This window comes from Salvelinus alpinus, chromosome 15 (genome assembly GCF_045679555.1).
Source record: "Salvelinus alpinus chromosome 15, SLU_Salpinus.1, whole genome shotgun sequence".
Lineage (NCBI taxonomy): Eukaryota > Metazoa > Chordata > Actinopteri > Salmoniformes > Salmonidae > Salvelinus > Salvelinus alpinus.
The window spans coordinates 30091060-30115497 of record NC_092100.1 but is presented as its reverse complement, the minus strand read 5'-3'; the positions used below and the strand labels follow the sequence as shown (position 1 = coordinate 30115497).

At 42.9% G+C, this 24438-nt stretch overlaps 1 protein-coding gene across 2 annotated transcripts in view; it reads left to right on the top strand.

The window, feature by feature from the left end:
• Window positions 1–24438, top strand: part of LOC139539898 (N-terminal EF-hand calcium-binding protein 2-like) — a 124985-nt gene that overhangs the window by 87992 nt on the left and 12555 nt on the right. The window contains exons 6-9 of one of the 2 annotated variants that reach the window (XM_071343281.1): window positions 2216–2355; window positions 3989–4116; window positions 7793–7872; window positions 11930–11986. In XM_071343281.1, the coding sequence (XP_071199382.1) occupies window positions 2216–2355; window positions 3989–4116; window positions 7793–7872; window positions 11930–11986 (405 nt within the window). The remainder of the gene's footprint in view (window positions 1–2215; window positions 2356–3988; window positions 4117–7792; window positions 7873–11929; window positions 11987–24438) is intronic. The other variant, XM_071343282.1, reaches the window with a different exon arrangement.

The following is a 24438-nucleotide window of genomic DNA, read 5'->3' as shown; positions in this document are numbered from 1 at the left end:
TGCATTTAACAGGTGACATCAATAAGGGATCATAGCTTTCACCTGGATTCACCTGGTCAGTCTATGTCATGGAAAGAGCAGGTGTTCCTAACGTTTTGTAAACTCAATGTATTTCCAATCCATTGCATATATTTCTGATATTGTCACTATATTCCAACCTGCACTTGTAAACAACATTGTATCACTGTTTTGATTGTTTTTAATGAAAATACCGGCATGCTTGATTGCTATCTAGTTTACAGTGTGAAGGCTCTCAGTATTACTTTAGTGTAGTGTAGTTCTTTTGACCCTGTGTGCAAATGGAATCCTTCATCTCCATCCTCTCTCTGTGTGCTGCCAAGAGGGCTGACCAGAGACGGGGCAAGGTTAGAGGCTGGGCAGAAACGGGGACAACAGAGGCAGTGGCAGGGGCAAGCAGATGCAGAGAACGGTAGAGGAATGACCACACTCTTAAACCTCCTCCTTCCTGATGTATCCCTATAACCTGAACTCTACAACCTCAAAAACACATCTAATGCTGATGAAACATGACCACGGTGCCAACCACAGATCAAATCAAATCAAATTGTATTTGTCACATGCGCCGAATGCAACAGGTATACTTACAGTGAAATGCTTACTTACAGGCTCTAACCAATAGTGCAAAAAAGGTATTAGGTGAACAATAGGTAAGTAAAGAAAGAGAACAACAGTAAAAAGACAGGCTATAAAAGTAGCGGGGCTATAAAAGTAGCGAGGCTACATTCAGACACCGGTTAGTCTGGCTGATTGAGGTAGTATGTACATGTAGATATGGTTAAAGTGACTATGCATATATGATGAACAGAGAGTAGCAGTAGCTTAAAAGAGGGGGTTGGTAGGTAGTTTAGCATCTGCTTCATCTGACCACTTTTTTACAGACCGAGTCACTGGTGCTTCCTGCTTTAATTTTTGCTTGTAAACAGGAATCAGGATGATAGAGTTGTGGTCGGATTTACCAAATGGAGGGCGAGAGAGAGCTTTGTACGCGTCTCTGTGTGTGGAGTAAAGGTGGTCTAGAATTCTTTTCCCTCTGGTTGCACATTTAACATGTTGATGGAAATTTGGTAGAACTGATTTAAGTTTCCCTGCATTAAAATCTCCGACCACTAGGAGCGCCGCCTCTGGGTGAGTGGTTTCCTATTTGCTTATTTCCTTATACAGCTGACTGAGTGCGGTCTTAGTGCCAGCATCTGTCTGTGGTGGTAAATAAACAGCCACGAAAAGTATAGCTGAAAACTCTCTAGGTAGATAGTGTGGTCTACAGCTTATCATGAGATACTCTACCTCAGGTGAGCAAAACCTCGAGACTTCCTTAGGCCCATTCCATTCTGTCTGCATCTTTACTATACCAGCTCCGCAATGTCCATAATGTGCAATTTGAGTACACATTTATAACTGTTCTATCAGACAGCTTCAGTAGCTTCTCTAATGTCACATTTAAATACATATTTCATAGTTGATGATCAGACTTGGATTAATATTAATTATTTGGTATTCAGTAACCAGAAACACCAATACAAAGATTCAGCACATTGCCTCACTTTTTCTTTTCATACCAGTATGAAAACTGTTTCTGAACCTACAGCCGACATTTTCTGAGATAATGGAATTCGATTTTCACTTTCTGTTTTTTTGTCCTGTTTTTCTGTCATAAGAAATGATCAGTCTGATGTAACAAAGTGTTCCTATTATCTCAATAATCTTAGTGTGTGTCTGCTTACAAGAGCTGACAATTAAGTTTATCGCAAATAATATAAAGCTTGTTTGACAGCACGGACCATTTCCCCACAATGACAAAGCAGGAAGAATATTGATTATTTCAACCAGTTAAATGAATCTGACAATAGATGAGTATGGCCAAGGCTGCATCCTAGCGTACTACTGTCTTTGAAACAGAAACTGTCCTTAGATCTGTCTGGCTGTGCACTTCTGAGCCAGGTTATAAACTCCTTAAATGTTATCACCCTATTTTTTGTATTTTTCTCTTAAGCTTAGAGAAAGTGTCTGTCTTCAACTTTGACAAACCCTTAAACACTCAGAAACTTTGAAATGTGCATTTGGCAAAAAGCACTCTGCAGGAGGGAAGCTTTCATAGGCACTGAAAGACATAGAGAGGGACTTACCTGATATGTGTTCAGGAGATGTGCAGAAAGGTGCCACAGCTTCTCTCATTCTCTATCTCTTCTCTCCCCAGGTGTACGAGCGAGGGACCAACGTGGAGCAATTTGTTACTCGCTTCCTGTTGAAGGAATCAGCTAATCAGATCCAGTCTCTGCTAAACTCGGTGGAAAGTGCTGTGGATGCTATTGACGAGCAGCATTGTAGCCAATCAGGGTGAGTCCTCGAGGGAGGAGGGAAAGGGAAAGGGGGATACCTAGTCAGTTGTACAACTGAATGCCTTCAACTGAAATGTGTCTTCCGCATTTAACCCAACCCCTCTGAATCAGAGAGGTGCGGGGGGCTGCCTTAATCGACATCCACGTCTTCGGTGCCCGGGGAACAGTGGGTTAACTGCCTTGCTCAGGGGCAGAACGACAGATTTTTTACCTTGTCAGGACGCCACTGCTGTGTCATGTCATTATGTGTGAAATTGAGACTGGCAGTTCCCCAAATCAAAAGTCACTCAGGTTCCTAGCTACACTACATGACCAAAAGTATGTGGACATCTGCTAGTCGAACATCTCATTCAAAAATCATGGGCATTAATATGGAGTTGGTCACCCGTTTGCTGCTATAACAGCCTCCACTCTTCTGGGAAGGCTTTCCACTAGATGTTGGAATTTTGCTGCGGGGACTTGCTTCCATTCAGCCACAAGAGCATTTGTGAGGTCAGGCACTGATGTTGGGCGATTAGGCTTGGCTCGCAGTCGGTGTTCCAATTAATCCCAAAGGTGTTCGATGGGGTTGAGGTCAGCGTTCTGTGCAGGACAGTCAAGTTCTTCCACACCGATCTTGAAAAAACATTTCTGTATGGTCCTTGCTTTGTGCACAGATGCATTGTCATGCTGAAACAGGAACGGGCCTTCTCCAAACCGTTGCCACAAAGTTAAAACCACAGAATCGTCAAGAATGTCATTGTATGCTGTAGCATTACGATTTCCCTTCACTGGAACTAAGGAGCTTAGCCCAAACCATGAAAAACAGCCCCAGACCATTATTCCTCCTCCACCAAACTTGACAGTTGGCACTATGCATTTGGACAGGTAGTGTTCTTCTGGCATCCGCCAAACCCAGATTAGTCCGTCAGACTGCCAGATGGTGAAGCATGATTCATCACTACAGAGAACGCGTTTTCACTGCTCCAGAGTCCAATGGCGGTGAGATTTACACCACTCCAGCCGATGCTTGGCATTGCGCATGGTGATTTTAGGCTTGCTTGCGGCTGCTCGGCCATGGAAACCCATTTCATGAAGCTCCCGATGAACAGTTATTGTGCTGACGTTGCTTCAAGAGGCAGTTTGGAACTCGGTAGTGAGTGTTGCAACCGAGGACAGATTATTTTTATGCGCTACACGCTTCAGCACTCGGCGGTCCCGTGCTGTGAGCTTGTGTGGCCTACCACTTCACAGCTGAGCCGTTGTTGATCCTAAAAGTTTACACTTCACAATAACAACACTTACAGTTGAACGGGCCAGCGCTAGCAGGGCAGACATTTGACTAACTGACTTGTTAAAGGTGGCATCCTATGACGGTGCCACGTTGAATGTCACTGAGCTCTTCAGTAAGGCCATTCTACTGACAATGTTTGTTTATGGAGATTACATGACAAGGTGCTCAATTTTATACACCTGTGAGAAACGAGTGTGGCTGAAATAGCCGAATCCACTAATTTCAAAGGGTGTCCACATTCTTTTGTTAATATAGTGTATGTGCCTTCTCTACTTACTGTGTTCCTCCCTCACCCTCCCTCTCTCTCTCATGCCTCTCTCTCTCTTTATTTCTCTCTCTCATCCCTCTCTATGTGAAGGTATCCCACTAAGGTCAGTCCACGGGTTCCAGAGAAACGTTATGAAAAACCAGTGCCTGACTACCCTCCTAACAACAGAGTCCGTACTGCCAAGGATGTTGCCCCGAGGAACACCAACACTGCTACAGGTCAGACCTCTGCATGTGTCACGCACATGCTACACTGATGTACATCTCTCATTGACGTAGGTTTGTATTGATTGCAGTCGATTATCCAGCCGCTTCTTCAATCTGCAGATTAATTTAAGTGATGTACTCTAACTTTTTTCTCCTTTAGTCTCCCCAGAGACACATCACATTTAAGCATAATGTCGCCTTGTCACCTCAACCAAATGCAATGTAAATGCTTTCTGGATGAAGTGTGACACATTTGTCGGTTGCATTTGTGATTAGCTTGAAAGCATGGGAGCATTAATCAAGTGCAATGGAAATCAAAAACTCTGTTCTCTTCAGGCAGAGTGATTTATTTCCCATTTTCTATCTCAATCTCAATCAATCATCTACAGAAACATGGAGATGTGCCTGGCAGCTCTAGCTCTCCCACAGAGGAGAGAAGTAGAAGGGAGGAAGTGAGGGAGGCAGAGAGAGGGAGGCAGAGTGAGTAAGGGAGGCAGTGTGAGTAAGGGAGGCAGAGTGAGGGAGGGAGGCAGAGCGAGGGAGTCAGAGCGAGGGAGGGAGGCAGAGAGAGGGAGGCAGAAAAAGGGAGGGAGGGGCATACAATGACACAGATCGATCAAATAGGCACATATATTCTGCACTGCAGCCCTCACTTCGGTTCGGTGGCAAGCCACTGTAGAGAAGGTTTAAGCACAAACAGCTAGTATATTTATGGCTATCAGTAGCAATAACAAAATGGTCTTCTAAAACCATTGTATATGCCAGACACCATCATTTTTTTTGTTTTCCTTAATTTGGAACCACAATGAAATGTAAGCTGTTTCATGGTGCTTCTGTCTCAAAGACAATTCTGGAATCAATCCATTTAAATCAGATTGCATAACGTACAGCATTCAGAGCAGTTACAGAAGCCATAAACAAAGAGTGCCCAGTCATCATGCATGTCGTAGATAAGCATTACGTAAGTATCCAGTGGTTTGGAAGTAGACCATAAGTGCTGAAAACGGTAACTTTTCAATGGGGATAAATAATCCCTATTTCCCTGAATCCATTCCTGTATTTCAATTAGAGCACGGCTCCACTGTAAAGCTGGAGCTTCTGCCTATGGCCTCACAAATTAATTCCAGTTTTTTTGTGACACAGATAGAGGCCAATAATTCCCTTTGAAGTTTAGCAGTGTTTTCTACCCATCGCCACTCTCTTCCTCTCTTCTCTTCCTCCCTGCTATAGTTTCCATCTCTCTCCATGTGTAATGAAACACTCAGACAGCTTCTTAACACTGACTCACATACTGTGAATATTCATAGGCTATTGATACTCCCTTCCACTCACTTGCTGTAACAAATTATATGTTGTAAGAAGTGCCACTTTTGAAGGGTTTTAAGAGGTATTCAGTGACTTAATTGATTTAGGAATGATGCGCATTGAGAAGGAGGGCTATGAGATTGATTAGCAGTATATCATGAAGTAGCAATTTCATTGCCGGGCTACCCAGATTCCTTGCTCCGGACAAACGCTACGCCACGCCCATGGATGTTAGTTTCTTCTCCGCAATAAGTCTGGATCTGAGTACTTGCCCAACCCTTCAACAAACGCGAACACATTTGGGTCCGTCTGATTGGTTCAGAAACTGATGGGTTGGGCCAGAACACTAGAAGGTAAAGCGGCAGTTTGAAAATGTGTGATTGGCTTTGATACTCTGATTGATTTAAGACAATCCAATCGCGTATTACTTTGTTTTTTACAACACCCCTCGTGCCTGTCGTCACCACAAATGACTTCAATGATGGCAGTCTCAGACTAAAGTATGTAGCAAACAACAGAGAAGAGGACAATTTAGTGTGAGCCGTCAGGCTAGCCTTTTTACACATGGCCTTATGCGGTTTTCCTGATAATGTACTCTACTTGACAAGAAAATATTCCATTGGCCAAGTTGTAACAATTAATTAAAAACCAATAGTCAAAATTGCTCTCCTTTGATAACCCACTGGGAAAAAATTGGTTGAATCAATGTTGTTTCCACATCATTTGAACAAAATAATGAAATGTGATGTTGAATCAACTTGGAAAACTGATTGGATTTGCAAAAAGACATCAACATAAGCAAAATTTCTATCACCCAACTTTTAACCTAAATCCTGTGTTGTGATTTTTTTGTTGTTGATTTCACATTAAATTAACTTTAGTTGACATTGAACTGACTTTGGTGCCCAGAGGGAACAGTCTTTATAGAATTGCACTGCAGTTAAATTACCACTTAAGTCTGACACCAGTTTAAATTGTCCAGTGTGGGCCATAAAAGCCAGTATTACAGCTGTCAGAGGCTGGGGAGAGGACCTTGATTGGATCCAGCTTTGTCTGGCCTGTCATTTGAGAACACCAGAAAGAAAATACTGATCAATACCTCCCTATGCCCGACTCTCTGTTTCTCACTCTCACATTCACTTGTTCTTCTCTCACTATCCCCCTCTTTCGTTCTCTTTCTCCCATTCACACGTTTGTCAAATATATTTATTCTTGCTGTTTGTCCTACTGTTTCTTTTGCTATATCTCTTTTTTTTTTATCATGGCAGGCAATACATTCTGGTTGCAGAATCTGTCTCTGCCCTCTGTTTACTGATCAGAGAATACTTTGCCAGTGAAAATGCTAAATGTAAACATTCAGTTTTGTAACTGCAGGAGTATTTGACACCTTGGGTGAAAAGTTATTTTTAAATGAGCCATTGTTCACTGTGCAATGCTACCTGAGGCAAGGAACACTCCCCCATGCATTTTGACAAGAGTGTGTGTCTGTTCGTGCTTGTGTGTGTGAGTGTGCAGGCACCAGCCTGAGTCATGTACATTTTCCTTGCTCACAGCTTATCTGCAACTGTGCCATATGTTAGACAGTATGCTGAGACAGCTGCACATGGAGACGGCTGTCTGTCGTTAGCATGGCTAGTCAGGTCACAATCCTCTCCTGCATTTGACAAAGACCATGCTCAAATAGCTTGGACTGCCATTCAAGCCCAACTGACCAAATGTGCCTGCAATGTGCCTGCTTCAAATGTCTCTATGGTTACAGCTGGTAGGTTCCAAAACACAGCAGCCCCCTCAGCTGTGTGGTTATCTGGTAGGCTCATCAACACAGGGGGAAGTGTCATCCTCTAATTGGCTTGGCACCTCGAGAGGTGATGATTTTAAAAAGCAGGAAGCCCTTTTTCCACCACTAATTGGCTGTGTGGCATCACATAGAGGGGAGAAGAATGGAATGATTAATATTGTTGTCTCATATTTATTTCTGCCTCAATGAAGCCTCCTATTCCAGGGCTTCTAAGTGTATTTGACTCTACTGGCCTTTACAGCACACACTACTATCCAGGGTGACTTAAAAAGGCAAAGCGAATGACAAGAGCCAGGTGCGCTAGAATACAATGTATTATTGCTTTCTAAACAGAGCTGAGAAGCAATAAAGACCCTTCTCTTCTGAGGCACTGTGAATATATTTAAACTTCAAACCTTGAATAGACAGGATTTTTCCTGATTAACAAATGCAGTTGCCTATTTATCAGACCTGGTTGGAACTCTTTATTTCCGTCAAATATTCATATACTGTGGAGAAAAGGATCTGTATTATGATCTCTATCATAAAATGTGTTGAATTCTGGGAGTGTGTTGGCGTCAGGTGTTGTGTGCTCTGTTTAATCAGGGGTGGTGGAGGTGAGGAAAGAGACTCTGGAGGCACAGATCAACCGACTGGCTGAGCTGATTGGACGCCTTGAGAACAAGGTAAGAACCCCCCACCCTACTCTACATTACTTCAGGTACAAAGGTAATCTGTCCTGGCTTTGGTAAGTGGTCACATGTAATACACTTTTCATTGATGTCATGACTGGCTTCTTCAACACAGCCTCGGTCCTCAGCTAGTTAACTCACCTTTGCCGTGTCAAAATGCTTTATCAATATGGGTCTCCCAACGAAGGTCATTAGCAGTAATAACACCACACAACAGATAAGATACTTGGCGCAACTTGCGCTGTAGAATGGTCAGAATACAGAGCTGGCCTATCTCTAGCACATTTCAGGGCGGCAGGTAGCCTAGGGGTTAAGAGCGTTGGGCCAGTAACCGAAAGGTTGCTGGTTCAAATCTATCGATGTGCCCTTGAGCAAGGCACTAAACCCTAAATTGTTCCTGTAACTCATTTAATTACTAAAATGTCAAATGCCTCTTTAGCACATCTCCAACAACACATCTCATCTGTGCTGTACCTCCCAGCAATTATGCTGAGAGAAACCCAGGGACCTGAGATGAGATTCAGGTTGTGTTGGGGAAAGCATTAGTGTAAACCCAGTAATCTCTCCTCTGGTTATTACTGCTCTCTCTCCCCCAGTGGGGGATGTGGGGGGAAGGGATGTGAAAGAAAAAGACAAAGGAAGGAATTATTGAGCCTTGACGAACTATTGCAATATGTTTAGCTATTTCTTTCACCTATCCCTCCCTCTCACTCACTAGCTCTCTTCTCCCTCATGCCCCCCCCCTACTCTTTTCCTCATGCTCTCTCTGTCTCCCTCTCTCTCTCTCATTCTCTGTTCTTTCTTTATCTATCCATCTCTCTCTGCTCTGCTCTTTGTCTCTCCCCATTGCCCGTGTCTTGTAGGCAGTGAGCATGGTAGACTAATGGAGTCCCCAGTTAATTCTGTTGTCTCTGGCAGGCAGGCAAGTTCTTATTGCAGCTAAGAATAGCTGAACGGGTTTATTCCACGCTCGATGAAGCACCCCTTAGAGAACAGGGAAGGAGCTGTCAGATCCCAGTAAAGATTCCTAAATGGGAGGATTTCTGAGTCTTCCCAGGTAGACCCTCTGAGTCACAGTGCTAGGCGCGATCCTGAAGCACTGTACGTCTGTGGTGTACTGTACGTCTGTGGTGTACTGTACGTCTGTGGTGTACTGTACGTCTGTGGTGGGAGCAGACAAACGTTCCCTCAGGAAAGATGTATTAGCAGTGGGCGGGGCTGTTTGCCACAAGTGCTTATTATCCATGTTATAGGAGAGGGACTGTACAAATTCCCGGGTGTGAAAACAATTATTACAAAATGGTTTAGAACGGAGCGAGAATTTTGTTTACTGGATGCAGTTATGACTAACATGCATCGCACAAATTGAGTTGTCTTCTGCCTCACGAGATCAAAGTAGTAATCCCCTCAGCTATCTCTGTGTGCTATCTCTGTGTGCTATCTCCATATGGAAAAAGCCAATCTTATACAAGTGAATGTACTCATGGTTAACTTTATTTTGGTTTGATTTCTCATACAAGCAGACATATGCTTTAAATTGCTAGTTCTAAACAATGGGCCTAATTTGCACACACTGAAGGCCCTGATTTTCATAGCCATGTCCATCTATTCATTGTATATTATCTGCAGGATGATTTTACCCAGAGGTGACCTCAGGCCCATCCCAGATGTGCTCTTGTTGTCTCTAGAATGCTTGCCTGCTGCTTCAAGAAGCATAATTTCCTTTTCCCGTTGTGTCATTATAAAGGCCTCAATTACCGTGGCAACTGGAGCCCCAGCCCGCTTTCTTCCACAAGCAGCCCTCGTATTGCTACAGTATTTGGTTCTGTATGAAAGAAAATTCCAGGATCTCAAACTCACATTGAGACACATCTGCGTTGAGTCATCATGCACCATTATGCACTCAGTAAGACATTTGTGGGAAGGATTCTGCTATACAATAGAGTGTTTCACTCCACTCCCACCGGAAAGCAGAGAGTAACTTCAGAAACACCACAGAATATGACATTTTCTCAGTTTTCAATAGTTGTGGTCCATATGCGGCCTGCTGTAGACTTCAGAATAATAGGACACAGAGTGACTGCATTGCTCATGCCATTGTTACTTGACTCAGTTGATCCAGCCCATGTTCTCCTATCACTGCTTTGGATTGGATTTAAGACTGGGAGACGGGAAATATAGCTCTCCAATACAGTGGTGCCTTTTCTGGGCTTTACATCTCTGATTAAGATCTCTGTGATTACTTGTTTGAGCTAATGTCAACACATGCAATTTTAAATGTTATCTTAAAGGCCCTTCCACATTATCCTTTGTGATAACTACCCTCTGCAGTGTAACATTTTCCTCTACAGATCTGTGAGTATATTAGCTAGCTAAACGATATAGCATGTCACATTATTCAAGTCAGATGTCTGTTTAAATAGAAAGCAAGCCTTTCTCTCATTACAGCGACAATCCATTATAGGGGCGGGGGTGTAGTTTGACAGTTTGAAGGGAACTCCATTGTTAACTGTAATAAAGGGGTCATAAAGCAGCAATAAAAGTATAATTCATGACTACCTTAGTTACTGCAGTTTTTATTCACTTCCTAACCAGATGAATATATTGCTCATGGTTTATGAGAAATATAGTGATTATGTGTGTATGTATTCCAGGAGAGTATTGTTGAATTTCTTGTTATTTTTCTCAATTTTGTCATCTGACACATGTATATTATAAAATATATATATATAACAGTACCAGTCAAAAGTTTGGACACACCTACTCATTCAAGGATTTTTCTTTATTTTTACTATTTTCTACAATGTTGAATAATAGTGAAGACACCAAAACTATGAAATAACACATATGGAATCATGTAGTAACCAAAAAAGTGTTAAACAAATCTAAATATATTTTATATTCTTCAAAGTAGCCACCCTTGGCCTTGATGACAGCTTTGCACACTTTTGGCATTCTCTCAACCAGCTTCATCTGGAATGATTTTCCAACAGTCTTGAAGGAGTTCCCACATATGCTAAGCACTTGTTGGCTGCTTTTCCTTCACTTTGCAGTCCAACTCATCCCAAACCATCTCAAATGGGTTGAAGTTGGGGGATTGTGGAGGCTAGGTCATCTGATGCAGCACTCCATCACTCTCCTTCTTGGTCAAATAGCCCTTACACAGCCTGGAGGTGTGTTGGGTCATTGTCCTGTTGAAAAACAAATTATAGTCCCAATAAGCGCAAACCTGATGGGATGGTGTATCGCTGCAGAATGCTGTGGTAGACTTGCTGGTTAAGTATTCCTTGAATTCTAAATAAATTACTGACCGTGTCACCAGCAAAGCACCCCCACATCATCACACCTCCTCCTCCATGCTTCACGGTGGGAACCACACATGCAGAGATCATCCGTTCACCTACTCTGTGTCTCACAAAGACACGGCAGTTGGAACCCAAAATCTCACATTTGGACCACCGCTCTAATGTCCATTGCTCGTGTTTCTTAGCCCAAGGAAGTCTATTCTTCTTATTGGTGTCCTTTAGTGGTGGTTTCTTTGCAGTAATTCGACCAAGAAGGCCTGATTCACGCAGTCTCTCTTCTGACCAGTTCTTGCCATAATATGGACTTTTAACAAGGCACCTGCTAATTGAAATACATGAAGCTGGTTGAGAGAATTCCAAGAATGTTTCCAAGCGGTCATCAATGCAACTGGTGGCTCCTTTGAAGAATCTAAAATCTGAGAGAGAGAGAGAGAGAGAGAGAGAGAGAGAGAGAGAGAGAGAGAGAGAGAGAGAGAGAGAGAGACGGGGTCAGTCATCAGAACAGTATGAAAACAAGTCTTGAGTCTGCTGTGACAATCTAGAGAGGAAATCACTGAAAATGATTAGAATAAAAATATATATTTTTTTAAATTCTGTACAGTTGCAAATAAGAAATGTGAGGTGAAAAAACCTGCCCAACTGGGTTTATGCAGTGCAGAGTAGGGTTCCTCTGTTCCCCTGTTCCAGTGCTGCTTAGGGTTAACGCTAATGCAATTGTGGTTCTTGTGTTTTGGTTCTTATTGCAGACAGTTTGGTTTGACCTGCATCAGAGGCTAACAGACACTGATGGCACAGCCAGCGCAGTAAGTAGTATCTTTATGCCTGAGAGCCTAGTAGGGGGGCACTGTACGGCAGTGACACTGTGGAGGACTCGCTGCTCCACCCCTCTCTACTCCTCAAAACCCCCCATAGACACATCTCCATTCTGAATTTCCCAGCATGCACAGGGAATCATTGGCATCTCATATCCAACTCCTCTCCAGCAGAAAGCAGCCAACAAGGTTACCTCAAATTTATTTCCCATTTCAATCATGTCTAAAAGTTGCTTTTCGTCTCCATGCATGAAGAGCATGAGTGCATGTCATTTATTTTTTGCTATCAATGTACCGTAGTCAGATTCAGTGCTTCAGTTCAAAATATGTATTTTAAGTGTCTCCCATGGGGGGGTTCTTTTACACTGCAACCTTAGGGCAGGCACACAGTCTGTTCATATTGTTGGCATGGCCTTATGCTTCCATATAAACAATTGCTAAACAATCTGGACTGTTTCCTGCAGTATAGCTAACTTCTTTAAATCAAATAAAATACTTCACCAAAATCAAAAAGACTCAAATGTTTATTTACAGTTTGTGTAGTCTGCGACAAGCATTCTCTCCAAATGCCAAATGGTATTATGCTCTTATGACCCTTTCATAATTTTTCTTTGATTAGAGGCCAAAGTTTCTCCATCTGGTTCTTGAAATAGATTCTCTTAATATATATATTTATAAATCTCTCCCTCAGCAGCATGACTGTATGAGATGTGGAGGCAGTGGCCTGTAGAGCTGACAGTATGAGCAAGATGGAGAGATGGCAGTTCACACAGGAACAATCAGAGGTCTGATGGCTCTGATGAAAAATACATGGGCTGGTGTGTCTAACTGAGCATCAGTGCAGCTCCCCTGCCTCTGCTCGCTCCTAGGGTCCTACTGCAGCAGTGCACTGGCAGCTCCTGCTCTGAATCTGAACCAAGAAACCTGTAACTTACCTCCGAATGTCTTCTGCCTTATTGATGCTTGAGGGATCAGAGCAAATTTAATTATTCCTTTTCACCCATTAATCTTGTTAGCGTCTAGAGCTATCATTTGCACTGACAAACAGGATTAGAGCAGGCTTCACCTGTCAGCTGGGCGGTCTGATTGGCGTGGGGCTGCATCTGCGCTCGTGCGCCCAAAGCTCAATAGGGGCACATTGGTAGCCCGATGTGTATTCTTAAAGTGGGAGAGAAGACTGAACCTTTTGACCCACTGTACTCTCAGCAGGGTTTCTCTTAGTGCTGTGAACATTACTGAAAGTGAGCCATCAGCTCAGCATACGATCAAGAATAGAAAGATAGTGTTGAGAATAATGTTTTTTACAAAAGCATGTACAGCGGAGGTGCTGGAGTTCGCCATCCACATTTGAAGTTCCTTTTTATATGGCATTTTGATACTGATATGGTATCATTACTGTATGTGTATTATGCAATGTTTCTTAATGCAAATCCATCCCCCGCAAAAACGGAATCATTTAAGTAATTTCCCCCTCCTCTCCAGCACCCAGGTCACACATATATGAGACTGGGGTCTGATTATTGGCTCTTTGATATGCCTTAGTCCCTATTTAATAAAATGCTAGCTTCGAACTTACTGTGCTACAGCTAATGATGCTCTGGCTTTGTTTTTTTGCTGTTTTCTGAATGAGACAAACATTCCCATTTTACAAATGGATTGCCTGCTTGAGAAATTGCTAGGTATTATACATGTTATCCTAGAGTGGGTGGCAATGTGGTAAAATATTGATTGACATAAAATGGGGGGGTGCATGCCCTCAAGTAGCCCTCGGTAACACATACAGCAACCTCATTACTTACTGGTTTATCTGATTTTACAGAGAGGAAAACCAAGGCCAGTCTATAGCCTAACCTGACAGAACAGAGCACACTTATTTTTTCCTTCCATTACCCAGTTCAGTGATATAATGTACCTGGGACAGACCAGTGCTGCAGACCAGAGTTATCTGACCTGACTTTAGCCAGCACAATGGACATTGTGTGTAGCACCACTGTTACTTCTGACAGACCTATTTAATCCTGAGTGCAGCAGGGTAAACCTTTTCATCCACTCTCCAGTTTGGTCAAGAATGTGAAACTCAACAGCAATGTGGTGAGGGATCAGAGCATTGGAGGGAGTGAGCTGTAGATATTGCTCACTGTGGGAGTGACCAGTGCTCATACACTATCTCCATCTGGAGAGAGTCAGAATGAATGCTTCGTTGCTCTCGCGTATTGTGTCAGAAGTTTAAGTGTTTAGAATGCTGTTTCACAGTTGTTAGTCTCCTAGACTACACAACGTTATTTCAGATTGGCAGACCTGAATATAAATCATGGCCCTTGTCGATATAACCACTGTGCCATGAGGGATAAAGAAAGAGAGAGAGAGAGAGAGAGAGAGAGAGAGAGTCCTTGGAGAAAGCTCTCCTTGCTCATTTGGAGCGTAGTATGGTGGGAAGGGATGTACCACTGCAGGAAGAGAATCATCCCTCTAGGCACTGTATGATTCCTTTATCAACACTCCAAGACAGAGCCCTTTAATCTGGTTTTAAGTAAAGCTGAATATATAAATACTTGCAAATGTGTGTGAATAAATTAAGGAATGATTTACTGAGCTGGAATACAGTGAGGGCTAGCTGAGGAAGGGGAGATGGAGGCCTGAAAAGGGGTGGGGGGGTATTCCCCATGGTAACGGTGTAATTTTGTAATTTCCGTCTGAGTTCTCCCCCTCCCCCATCTTCTTCCATACTGTCACGTAGAGTAGGCCAGAAGGCTAAACTGGAAAACCTAACCTCTGTCAAAATAAAAATATGGCGGAGCCGCAAAAGTTCTTCTGTGCAAGGGTGTTTATTTACAAAGTGATTCCGGAACAAAAACAACAGTACTGCCATCAAACATATACCTTATGGGCCAGCTAAAAACAATGCTACCCCATCCACAGCTCAATCCAAATTGCCTTCCCATGAACTGAAAGAGAGGCTCCTTTTGTAGGGCTAGCCCCTCCCCTCAGAACAATTAACACAAATTAATTAAGCAATTACCTATACAAACCTACATTTTCCCTTTAACTAAACATACTAAAGTATATACATTGCAACAGGGTTTTGAAACAATATCACAACATAACATTTACAAAATGACATCACTACTGACAGTGTCTTTCAATAAGTCCATTTACATTAATGAGCCATTCGGGACAGGCACTACAAAGTCAGCCCATTCCCTTAGCTTCCGGGTATGCTGGATAAGGACCCGAGCTACAGAGATGGAGAGAGAGAGGAACAGAACAAACAAAACGCGCTCATCCACAACATCGATAAGTATAATAAATATTGCATATATTAAATATGAACACTGACATAAGTGTGAAATGTATGTAGTAAGACAGAGAAGTTAACTTGTGTCGACCCACATTAACTTATCTGATAACGGAGCAGGGAGGAGTGATGAATGTGTGCGTGCGTTAAAGTACCAAATGCTGCCCGCGGCCAGTGACGGACTTCTACGTCACACATACCCTATGGATGACACAATCCAATACATACACTACTGTTCAAAAGTTTGTGGTCACTTAGAAATGTCCTTGTTTTTGAAAGAAAATAAATAAAAAAATGTGTCCATTAAAATATCATATTGATCAGAAATACAGTGTAGACATTGTTAATGTTGTAAATGACTATTGTAGCTGAAAACGGCTGTTTTTTTAATGGAATATCTACATAGGCGTACAGAGGCCAATTATCAGCAACCATCACTCCTGTGTTCCAATGGCATGTTGTGTTAGCTAATCCAAGTTTATCATTTTAAAAGGCTAATTGGTCATTAGAAAACCCTTTTGCAATTATGTTAGCACAGCTGAAAACTGTTGTCCTGATTAAAGAAGCAATAAAACTGGCCTTCTTTAGACTAGTTGAGTATCTGGAGCATCAGCATTTGTGGGTTCGATTACAGGCTCAAAATGGCCAGAAAGAAATAACTTTCTTCTGAAAATCGTCAGTCTATTCTTGTTCTGAGAAATGAAAGCTATTCCATGCAAGAAATTCCCAAGAAACTGAAGCTCTCGTACAATGCTGTGTACTACTCCCTTCACAGAACAGCGCAAACTGTCTCTAAGCAGAATAGAAAGAGGAGTGGGAGGCCCCGGTGCACAACTGAGCAAGAGGACAAGTACATTAGAGGGTCTAGTTTGAGAAACAGACGCTTCACAAGTCCTCAACTGGCAGCTTCATTAAATAGTACCCGCAAAACACCAGTCTCAACAGTGAAGAGGCGACTCCGGGATGCTGGCCTTCAAACAGGATTCATGTTTAGGAATATTTGTTTTATTCTGTACAGGCTTCCTCCTTTTCACTCTGTCATTTAGGTTAGTATTGTGCGGTAACTACAACGTTGTTGATCCAAACTCAGTTTTCTCCTATCACAGCCATTAAACTCTGTAACTGTTTCAAAGTCACCATTGGCCTCATGGTGAAATCCCTGAGCGGTTTCCTTCCTCTCCAGCAACTGAATTAGGAAGGACGCCGGTATCTTTGTAGTGACTGGGTGTATTGATACACCATCCAAAGTGTCAATAATAACATCACCATGCTCAAACGGATATTAAGTGTCTGCTTTTTACATTTTTACCCATCTACCAATATGTGCCCTTCTTTGCAAGGCATTGAAAAACCTTCCTGGTCTTTGGAGTTGAATCTGTGTTTGAAATTCACTGCTCGACTGAGGGACCTTACAGATAATTATGTGTGGCGTACAGAGATTAGTTAGTCATTAACAAATCCTGTTAAACACGATTATTGCAGTTCGTGCAACTTATTATGTGATTTGTTAAGCACATTTTAGGCTTGCCATAACAAAGAGGTGTGAATACTGTCTTAAGGCACTTTATATTAAATGTATTTAGTAGACCATTAGAATGCATTGGCTCAGAACAGGATTGCTAGATGCCCAGCTTTTCTAGTGTTAATAACATACATGACCAAAAGTATGTGTACATCTGCTAGTCGAACATCTCATTCCAAAATCATGGGCATTAATATGGAGTTGGTCCCCCTTTGCTGCTATAACACTCTTCTGGGAAGGCTTTCCACTAGATGTTGGAACATTGCTGCAGGGACTTGCTTCCTTTCAGCCACAAGAGCATTAGTGAGGTCGGGCACTGATGTTGGGCGATTAGGCCTGGCTCGCAGTCGGCGTTCCAATTTATCCCAAAGGTGTTCGAATTTGGGTTGAAGTCAGAACTCTGTGCAGGCCAGACAAGTTCTTCCACACTGATCTCGACAAGCCATTTCTGTATGGACCTCGCTTTGTATACGGGGTGCATTGTCATGTTGAAACAAGAAAGGGAATTCTCCAAACTGTTGCCACAAAGTTATCAGCACAGAATCATCTAGAATGTAATTGTATGCTGTAGCGTTAAGATGTTCCTTCACTGGAACAAAGGGGCCTAGCCCGAACAATGAAAAACAGCCCCAGACCATTATTCCTCCTCCACCTAACTTTACAGTTGGCACTATGCATTGGGGCAGGTAGCATTCTCCTGGCATCCACCAAACCCAGATTTGTCCATCAGACTGCCAAATGGTGTAGCGTGATGGCATTGCGCATGGTGATCTTAGGCTTGTGTGCGGCTGCTCGGCCATGGAAACCCATTTCATGAAGCTCCCGACGAACAGTTATTGTGCTGACATTAATTCCAGAGGCAGTTTGTAACTCGGTAATGAGTGTTGCAACCGAGAACAACGGTCCCGTTCTGTGTGCTTGTGTGGCCTACCACTTTGCAGCTGAGCCGTTGTTGCTCCTAGACGTTTCCACTTCTCAATAACAGCACTTACAGTTGACCGGAGCAGTTCTAGCAGGGCAGAAATTTGATTAACTGACTTGTTGGAAAGGTCCTATGACGGTGCCATGTTGAAAGTCACAGCTCTTCAGCAAGGCCATTCTACTGCCGAAGTTTGTCTTTGGGGATTGTACGGCTGTGTGCTCGATTTATACACTTGTCAGCAACGGGTGTGTCTGAAATAGCCGAATCCACTAATTTGAAGGGGTGTCCATATACCTTTGCATATACAGTACCAGTCAAAAGTTTGGACACACCTACTCATTCCAGGGTTTTTCTTTATTTTTTCTATTTTCTACATTGTAGAATAATAGTGAAGACATCAGAACCATGAAATAACACATATGGAATCATGTAGTAACTAAAAAGTTTTAAACAATCAAACTATATGTTAGATTTTAGATTCTTCAAAGTAGCCACCCTTTGCCTTGATGACAGCTTTGCACACTCTTGGCGTTCTCCCAACCAACTTCATGAGGAATGATTTTTCAACAGTCTTGAAGGAGTTCCCACGTATGCTGAACACTTGTTGGCTGCTTTTCCTTCACTCTGCGGTCCAATCATCCCAAACCATCTCAATTGGATTGGGAGATTGTGGAAGCCAGGTCATCTAATGCACCACTCCATCGCTCTCCTTTGTCAAATAGCATTTGCACAGCCTGGAGGTGTATTTTGAGTCATTGTACTGCTGAAAAACAAATGGTAGTCCCACTAAGCGCAAAACAGATGGGATGGTGTATCGCTGCAGAATGCTGTGGTAGCCATGCTGGTTAAGTGTGCCTTGAATTCTAAATAAATCACAGACAGTGTCACCAGCAAAGCACCCCCACGCCCTCATACCTCCTCCTCCATGCTTCACAGTGGGAACCACACATGCAGAGTTCATCCGTTCACCTACTCTGCGTCTCACAAAGACACGGCGGTTGGAACCTAAAATCTCAAATTTGGTTCATCAGACCAAAGGACAGATTTCCACCGCTCTAATGTCCATTGTTCGTGTTTCGTGGCCCAAGCAAGTATCTTCTTCTTATTGGTGTCCTTTAGTAAATCAAATCAATTGTTATTGGTCACATACACATGGTTAGCAGATCTTATTGCGAGTGTAGCGAAAGGCTTGTGCTTCTAGTTCAAACAGTGCAGCAATATCTAACAATTCCACAATAAATACCTAATACACACATATCTAAGTAAGACTGGAATAAGAATATATAAATATATTGATGAGCAATGTCAGTGCGACATAGGCTAAGATGCAATAGATAGTATAGAATACAGTATATACATATGAGATGAGTAATGCAAGATATGTAAACATTACTAAAGTGACGAGTGTTCCATTTATTAAAGTGGCCAATGGTTACAAGTCTGTATGTAGCCAGCAGCCTCTCTGTGCTAGTGATGGCTTTTTAACAGTCTGATGGCCTTGAGATAGAAGCTGTTTTTCAGTCTCTCAGTGCCAGCTTTGATGCACCTGTACTGACCTCGCCTTCTGAATGGTAGCGGGGTGAACAGGCAGTGGCTCGGGTGGTTGTTGTCCTTGATGATACTTTTGGCCTTCCTGTGACATCGGGTGATGTAGGTGTCTTGTAGGGCTGGTAGTTTGCCCTTGGTGATGTGTTGTGCAGACCGCACCACCCTCTGGAGAGCCTTGAGGTTGTGGGCGGTGCAGTTGCCGTACCAGGGGGTGATGCAGCCCAACCGGATGCTCTCAATTGTGCATCTGTAAAAGTTTGAGAGTTTTAGGTGACAAGCCAAATTTCTTCAGCCTCCTGAGGTTGAAGAGGCGCTATTGCACCTTCTTCACCACACTGTCTGTGTGGGTGGACCATTTCAGTTTGTCAGTGATATGCACACCGAGGAACATAACACTTTCCACCTTCTCCACTGCTGACCTGTCTGTGGACAAGGGGCTGCTCCCTCTGCTGTTTCCTGAAGTCCACGATCATCTCCTTTGTTTTGTTGAGTGAGAGGTTATTTTCCTGACACCACACTCCGAGAGCCCTCACCTCCTCCCTATAGGCTGTCTCATCGTTGTTGGTAATCAAGCCTACTACTGTTGTGTTGTCTGCAAACTTGATGATTGAGTTGGAGGCGTGCATGGCCATGCAGTCATTGGTGAACAGGGAGTACAGGAAGGGGCTGAGCACGCACCCTTGTGTGGCCCCAGTGTTGTTTCCTACATTCACCACCTGGGGGCAGCACGTCAGGAAGTCCAGGACCCAGTTGTACAGGGCGGGGTTCAGACCCAGAGTCTCAAGCTTAATGATGAGCTTGGAGGGTACTATGGTGTTGAATGCTGAGCTATAGTCAATGAACAGCATTCTAACATAGGTATTCCTCTTGTCCAGATGGGATAGGGCAGTGTGCAGTGTGATGGTGATTGTATCGTCTGTGGACCTGTTGGGGCCGTACGCAAATTGAAGTAGGTCTAGGGTGACAGGTAAGGTGGAGGTGATATGATCCTTGACTAGTCTCTCAAAGCACTTCATGATGAGAGAAGTGAGTGCTATGGGGCGATAGTCATTTAGTTCAGTTTGCATTCTTGGGTACAGGAACAATGGTGGCCATCTTGAAGCATTTGGGGACAGCAGACGGGTATAGGGAGAGATTGAATATGTCCGTAAACACACCAGCCAGCTGGCCTGCGCGTGCTCTGAGGACACGACTAGGAATGCCGTTTGGGCTGGCAGCCTTGCGAGGATTAACACGTTTAAATATCTTACTCGCGTCGGCCACGGAGAAGGAGAGCCCTCAGACCTTGGTAGCAGGCCGCATCGGTGGCACTGTATTATCCTCAAAGCGGGCATTTTGCTTTTTTGATTGCCTTACGGAATGGAATGACTACTCTGTTTGTATTCTGCCGTATTCCAAGTCGCTTTGCCATGGTTGAATGCGGTGGTAAGCGCTTTCAGTTTTGGCGAATGATGCCATCTATTCACGGTTTCTGGTTAGGGTAGGTTTTAAGTCAGTGGGTACAACATCTGCTATACACTTCCTTATAAACTCACTTACCCGAATCAGTGGATTCCGATTGGTCAGAACTGTGTTGAATAGTCCTTAGCACGGGTACTTCCTGTTTGAGTTTCTGCCTATAGGAAGGGAGGAGTAAAATGGAGTTGTGGTTAGATTTGCCAAAAGGAGGGTGGGGAGGGCCTTGTATACATTGCGGAAGTTAGAGTAACAATGGTCCAGTGTTTCTCCAGCGCTACAGTCGATATGCTGATAGAATTTAAGTAGCCTTTTCCTTAAATTTGCTTTGTTTAAAAAACCCCAGCTACAATAATTGCAGCCTCAGGATACAGTTGAATTCGGAAGTTTACATGCACCTTAGCCAAATACATTTAAACTCAGTTTTTCACAATTCCTGACATTTAATCCTAGTAAAATGTCCTGTCTTAGGTCAGTTAGGATCACCACTTTATTTTAAGAATGTCAAATGTCAGAATAATAGAAGAGTGATTTATTTCAGCTTTAATTTCTTTCATCACATTCCGAGTGGGTCAAAGGTTTACATATACTCAATTAGTATTTGGTAGCATTGCCTTTAAATTGTTTAACTTGGGTCAAACGTTTTGGGTAGCCTTCCACAAGCTTCCCACAATAAGTTGGGTGAATTTTGGCCCATTCCTCTTGACAGAGCTGGTGTAACTGAATCAGGTTTGTAGGCCTCCTTGCTCGCACACGCTTTTTCAGTTCTGCCCACACATTTTCTATAGGATTGAGGTCAGGACTTTGTGATGGCCACTCCAATACCTTGACTTTGTTGTCCTTAAGCCATTTTGACACAACTTTGGAAGTATGCTTGGGGTCATTGTCCATTCGTAAGTTCCATTTGCGACCAAGCTTTAAGTTCCTGATTGATGTCTTGAGATGTTGCTTCAATATATCCACTTAATTTTCCATCCTCATAATGTCATCTATTTTGTTAAGTGCACCAGTCCCTCCTGCAGCAAAGCACCCCCACAGCATGATGCTGCCAACCCGTGTTTCACGGTTGGGATGGTGTTCTTCAGCTTGCAAGCCTCCTCCTTTTTCCTCCAAACATAACGAGGGTCATTATGGCCAAACAGTTCTATTTTTGTTTCATCAGACCACAGGACATTTCTCCAAAAAGTATGATATTTGTGCCCATGTGCAGTTGCAAACCGTAGTCTGGCTTTTTTATGGCGGTTTTGTAGCAGTGGCTTCTTCCTTGCTGAGCGGCCTTTTAGGTTATGTCGATATAGGACTCGTTTTACTTTGGATATAGATAATTTTGTACCTGTTTCCTCCAGTGTCTTTTCTGGGATTGATTTGCACTTTTCGCACCAAAGTACGTTCATCTCTAGGAGACAGAACGCGTCTCCTTCCTGAGCGGTATGACGGCTGCGTGATCCCATGGTGTGTATACTTGCGTACTATTGTTTGTACAGATGAATGGGGTACCTTCAGGCATTTGGAAATTGCTCCCAAGGATGAACCAGACTTGTGAAGGTCTAGGTTTTTCCTGAGGTCTTGGCTGATTTCTTTTGATTTTCCCATGATGTCAAGCAAAGAGGCACTGAGTTTGAAGGTAGGCCTTGAAATACATCCACAGATACACCTCCAACTGACTCAAATTATGTCAATTAGCCTATCAGAAGCTTCTAAAGCCGTGACATAATTTTCTGGAATTTTCCAAGCTGTTTAAAGGCACAGTCATCTTAGTGTATGTAAACTTCTGACCCACAGGAATTGTGATACAGTGTATTATAAGTTAAATAATCTGCCTGTAAACAATTGTTGGGAAAATGACTTGTGTCATGCACAAAGTAGATGTCCTAACCGACTTGCCAAAACTATAGTTTGTTAACAAGAAATTTGTGGAGTGGTTGAAAAACAAGTTTTAATGACTCCAACCTAAGTGTATGTAAACTTCCGACTTGGCAGGTAGCCTAGTTGTTAGAGTGTTGGGCCAGTAACCGAAAGGTTGCTCGATCGAATCCCTTAGCTGACAAGGTCAAGCTCTGTCCTTCTGCCCCTGAACAAGGCAGTTAACCCACTGTTCCTAGGCCCTTATTGTAAATAAGAATTTGTTCTTAACTGACTTGCCTAGTTAAATAAAGGTCAAATTAAAAATAAAAAAGTTCTGACTTCAACTGTTTATGGTTTCCAGTTTGCATAAAGTCCAGTGAAGTTCCTTGGGGGCTGTCTTGGTATCGGCTTGAGGGGGGATATACACGGCTGTGGCAATAAACGAATAGAATTCTCTTGGGAGATAATACAGTCGGCATTTGATTGTGAGGAATTGTAGGTCAGGTGTTGTTACAATTACACCATGAATCGTTAATCATGAAACATACACCCCTGCCCTTCTTCTTCCCAGGAAGATTTTTATTCCTGTCAGTGTGATGTACTGAGAATCTCGGTGGCTGTACCGACTCCGACAGCATATCCTGAGAGAGCCATGTTTCCGTGAAACAGAGTATGTTACAATCCCTGATGTACCTCTGGAAAGCAACCCGTGCCCTGATTTTATCAACTTTGTTATCTAAGGACTGGACATTAGCGAGTAATATACTCGGAAGCGGTGGGTGGTGTGCGTGTCTCCGACATCTGACTAGAAGACCGAACCGACTCCCTCTCCTCCAGCGGCGTTGTTTTAGGTCGGCCTCTGGAATCAGTTCAAATGCCCTGGGTTGCCCCGCTTTGGGAAAGTTGTATTCCTGGTCGTAGTGCTGGTAAGTTGACGCCACTCTGATATCCAATAGTTCTTCCCGGTTGTATGTAATAACACAATATTTTCTGGGCTAACAATGTAAAAAAACAAAATTACTGCAAAGTTTCCTAAGGACTAGAAGCGAGGCAGCCCTCTCTGTGCTCTTTTCATTAAGTAGTGGTTTCTTTGCAGCAATTCGACCATGAAGGCCTGATTCACGCAGTTTCATCTGAACAGTTGATGTTGAGATGTGTCTGTTACTTGAACTCTGTGAAGCATTTATTTGGGCTGCATTTTCTGAGGCTGGTAACTCTAATGAACTTATCTTCTGCAGCAGAGGTGACTCTGGGTCTTCCTTTCCTGTGGTGAACCTCATGAGAGCCAAATTCATCATAGCGCTTGATGGTTTTTGCGACTGGACTTGAAGAAACTTTCAAAGTTTTCCGTATTGACTGACCTTCATTACTTAAATTAATGATATGGACTGTCGTTTCTCTTTGCTTATTTGAGCTGTTCATGACAAAATATGGACTGGGTCTTTTACCAAATAGGGCTATCTTCTGTATACCACCCCATCCTTGTCACAACACAACTGATTGGCTCAAACGCATTAAAAAGGAAAGAATTTCCACAAATTTACTTTTAACAAGGCACACCTGTTAATTGAAATGCATTCTAGGTGACTACCTCATGAAGCTGGTTGAGAGAATGCCAAGAGTGTGCAAAGCTGTCATCAATGCAAAGGGTGGCTACTTTGAAGAATCTAAAATAGATGTTGATTTGTTTAACACTTTTTTTGGTTACTACATGATTCCATATGTGTTATTTCATAGTTTTGATGTGTTCACTATTATTCTACAATGTAGAAAATAGTACAAATAAAGAACATTTTGACTGGTACTCTATATAAATATATACATGCAGGATTGGAAATTATGCAGACAATTACATT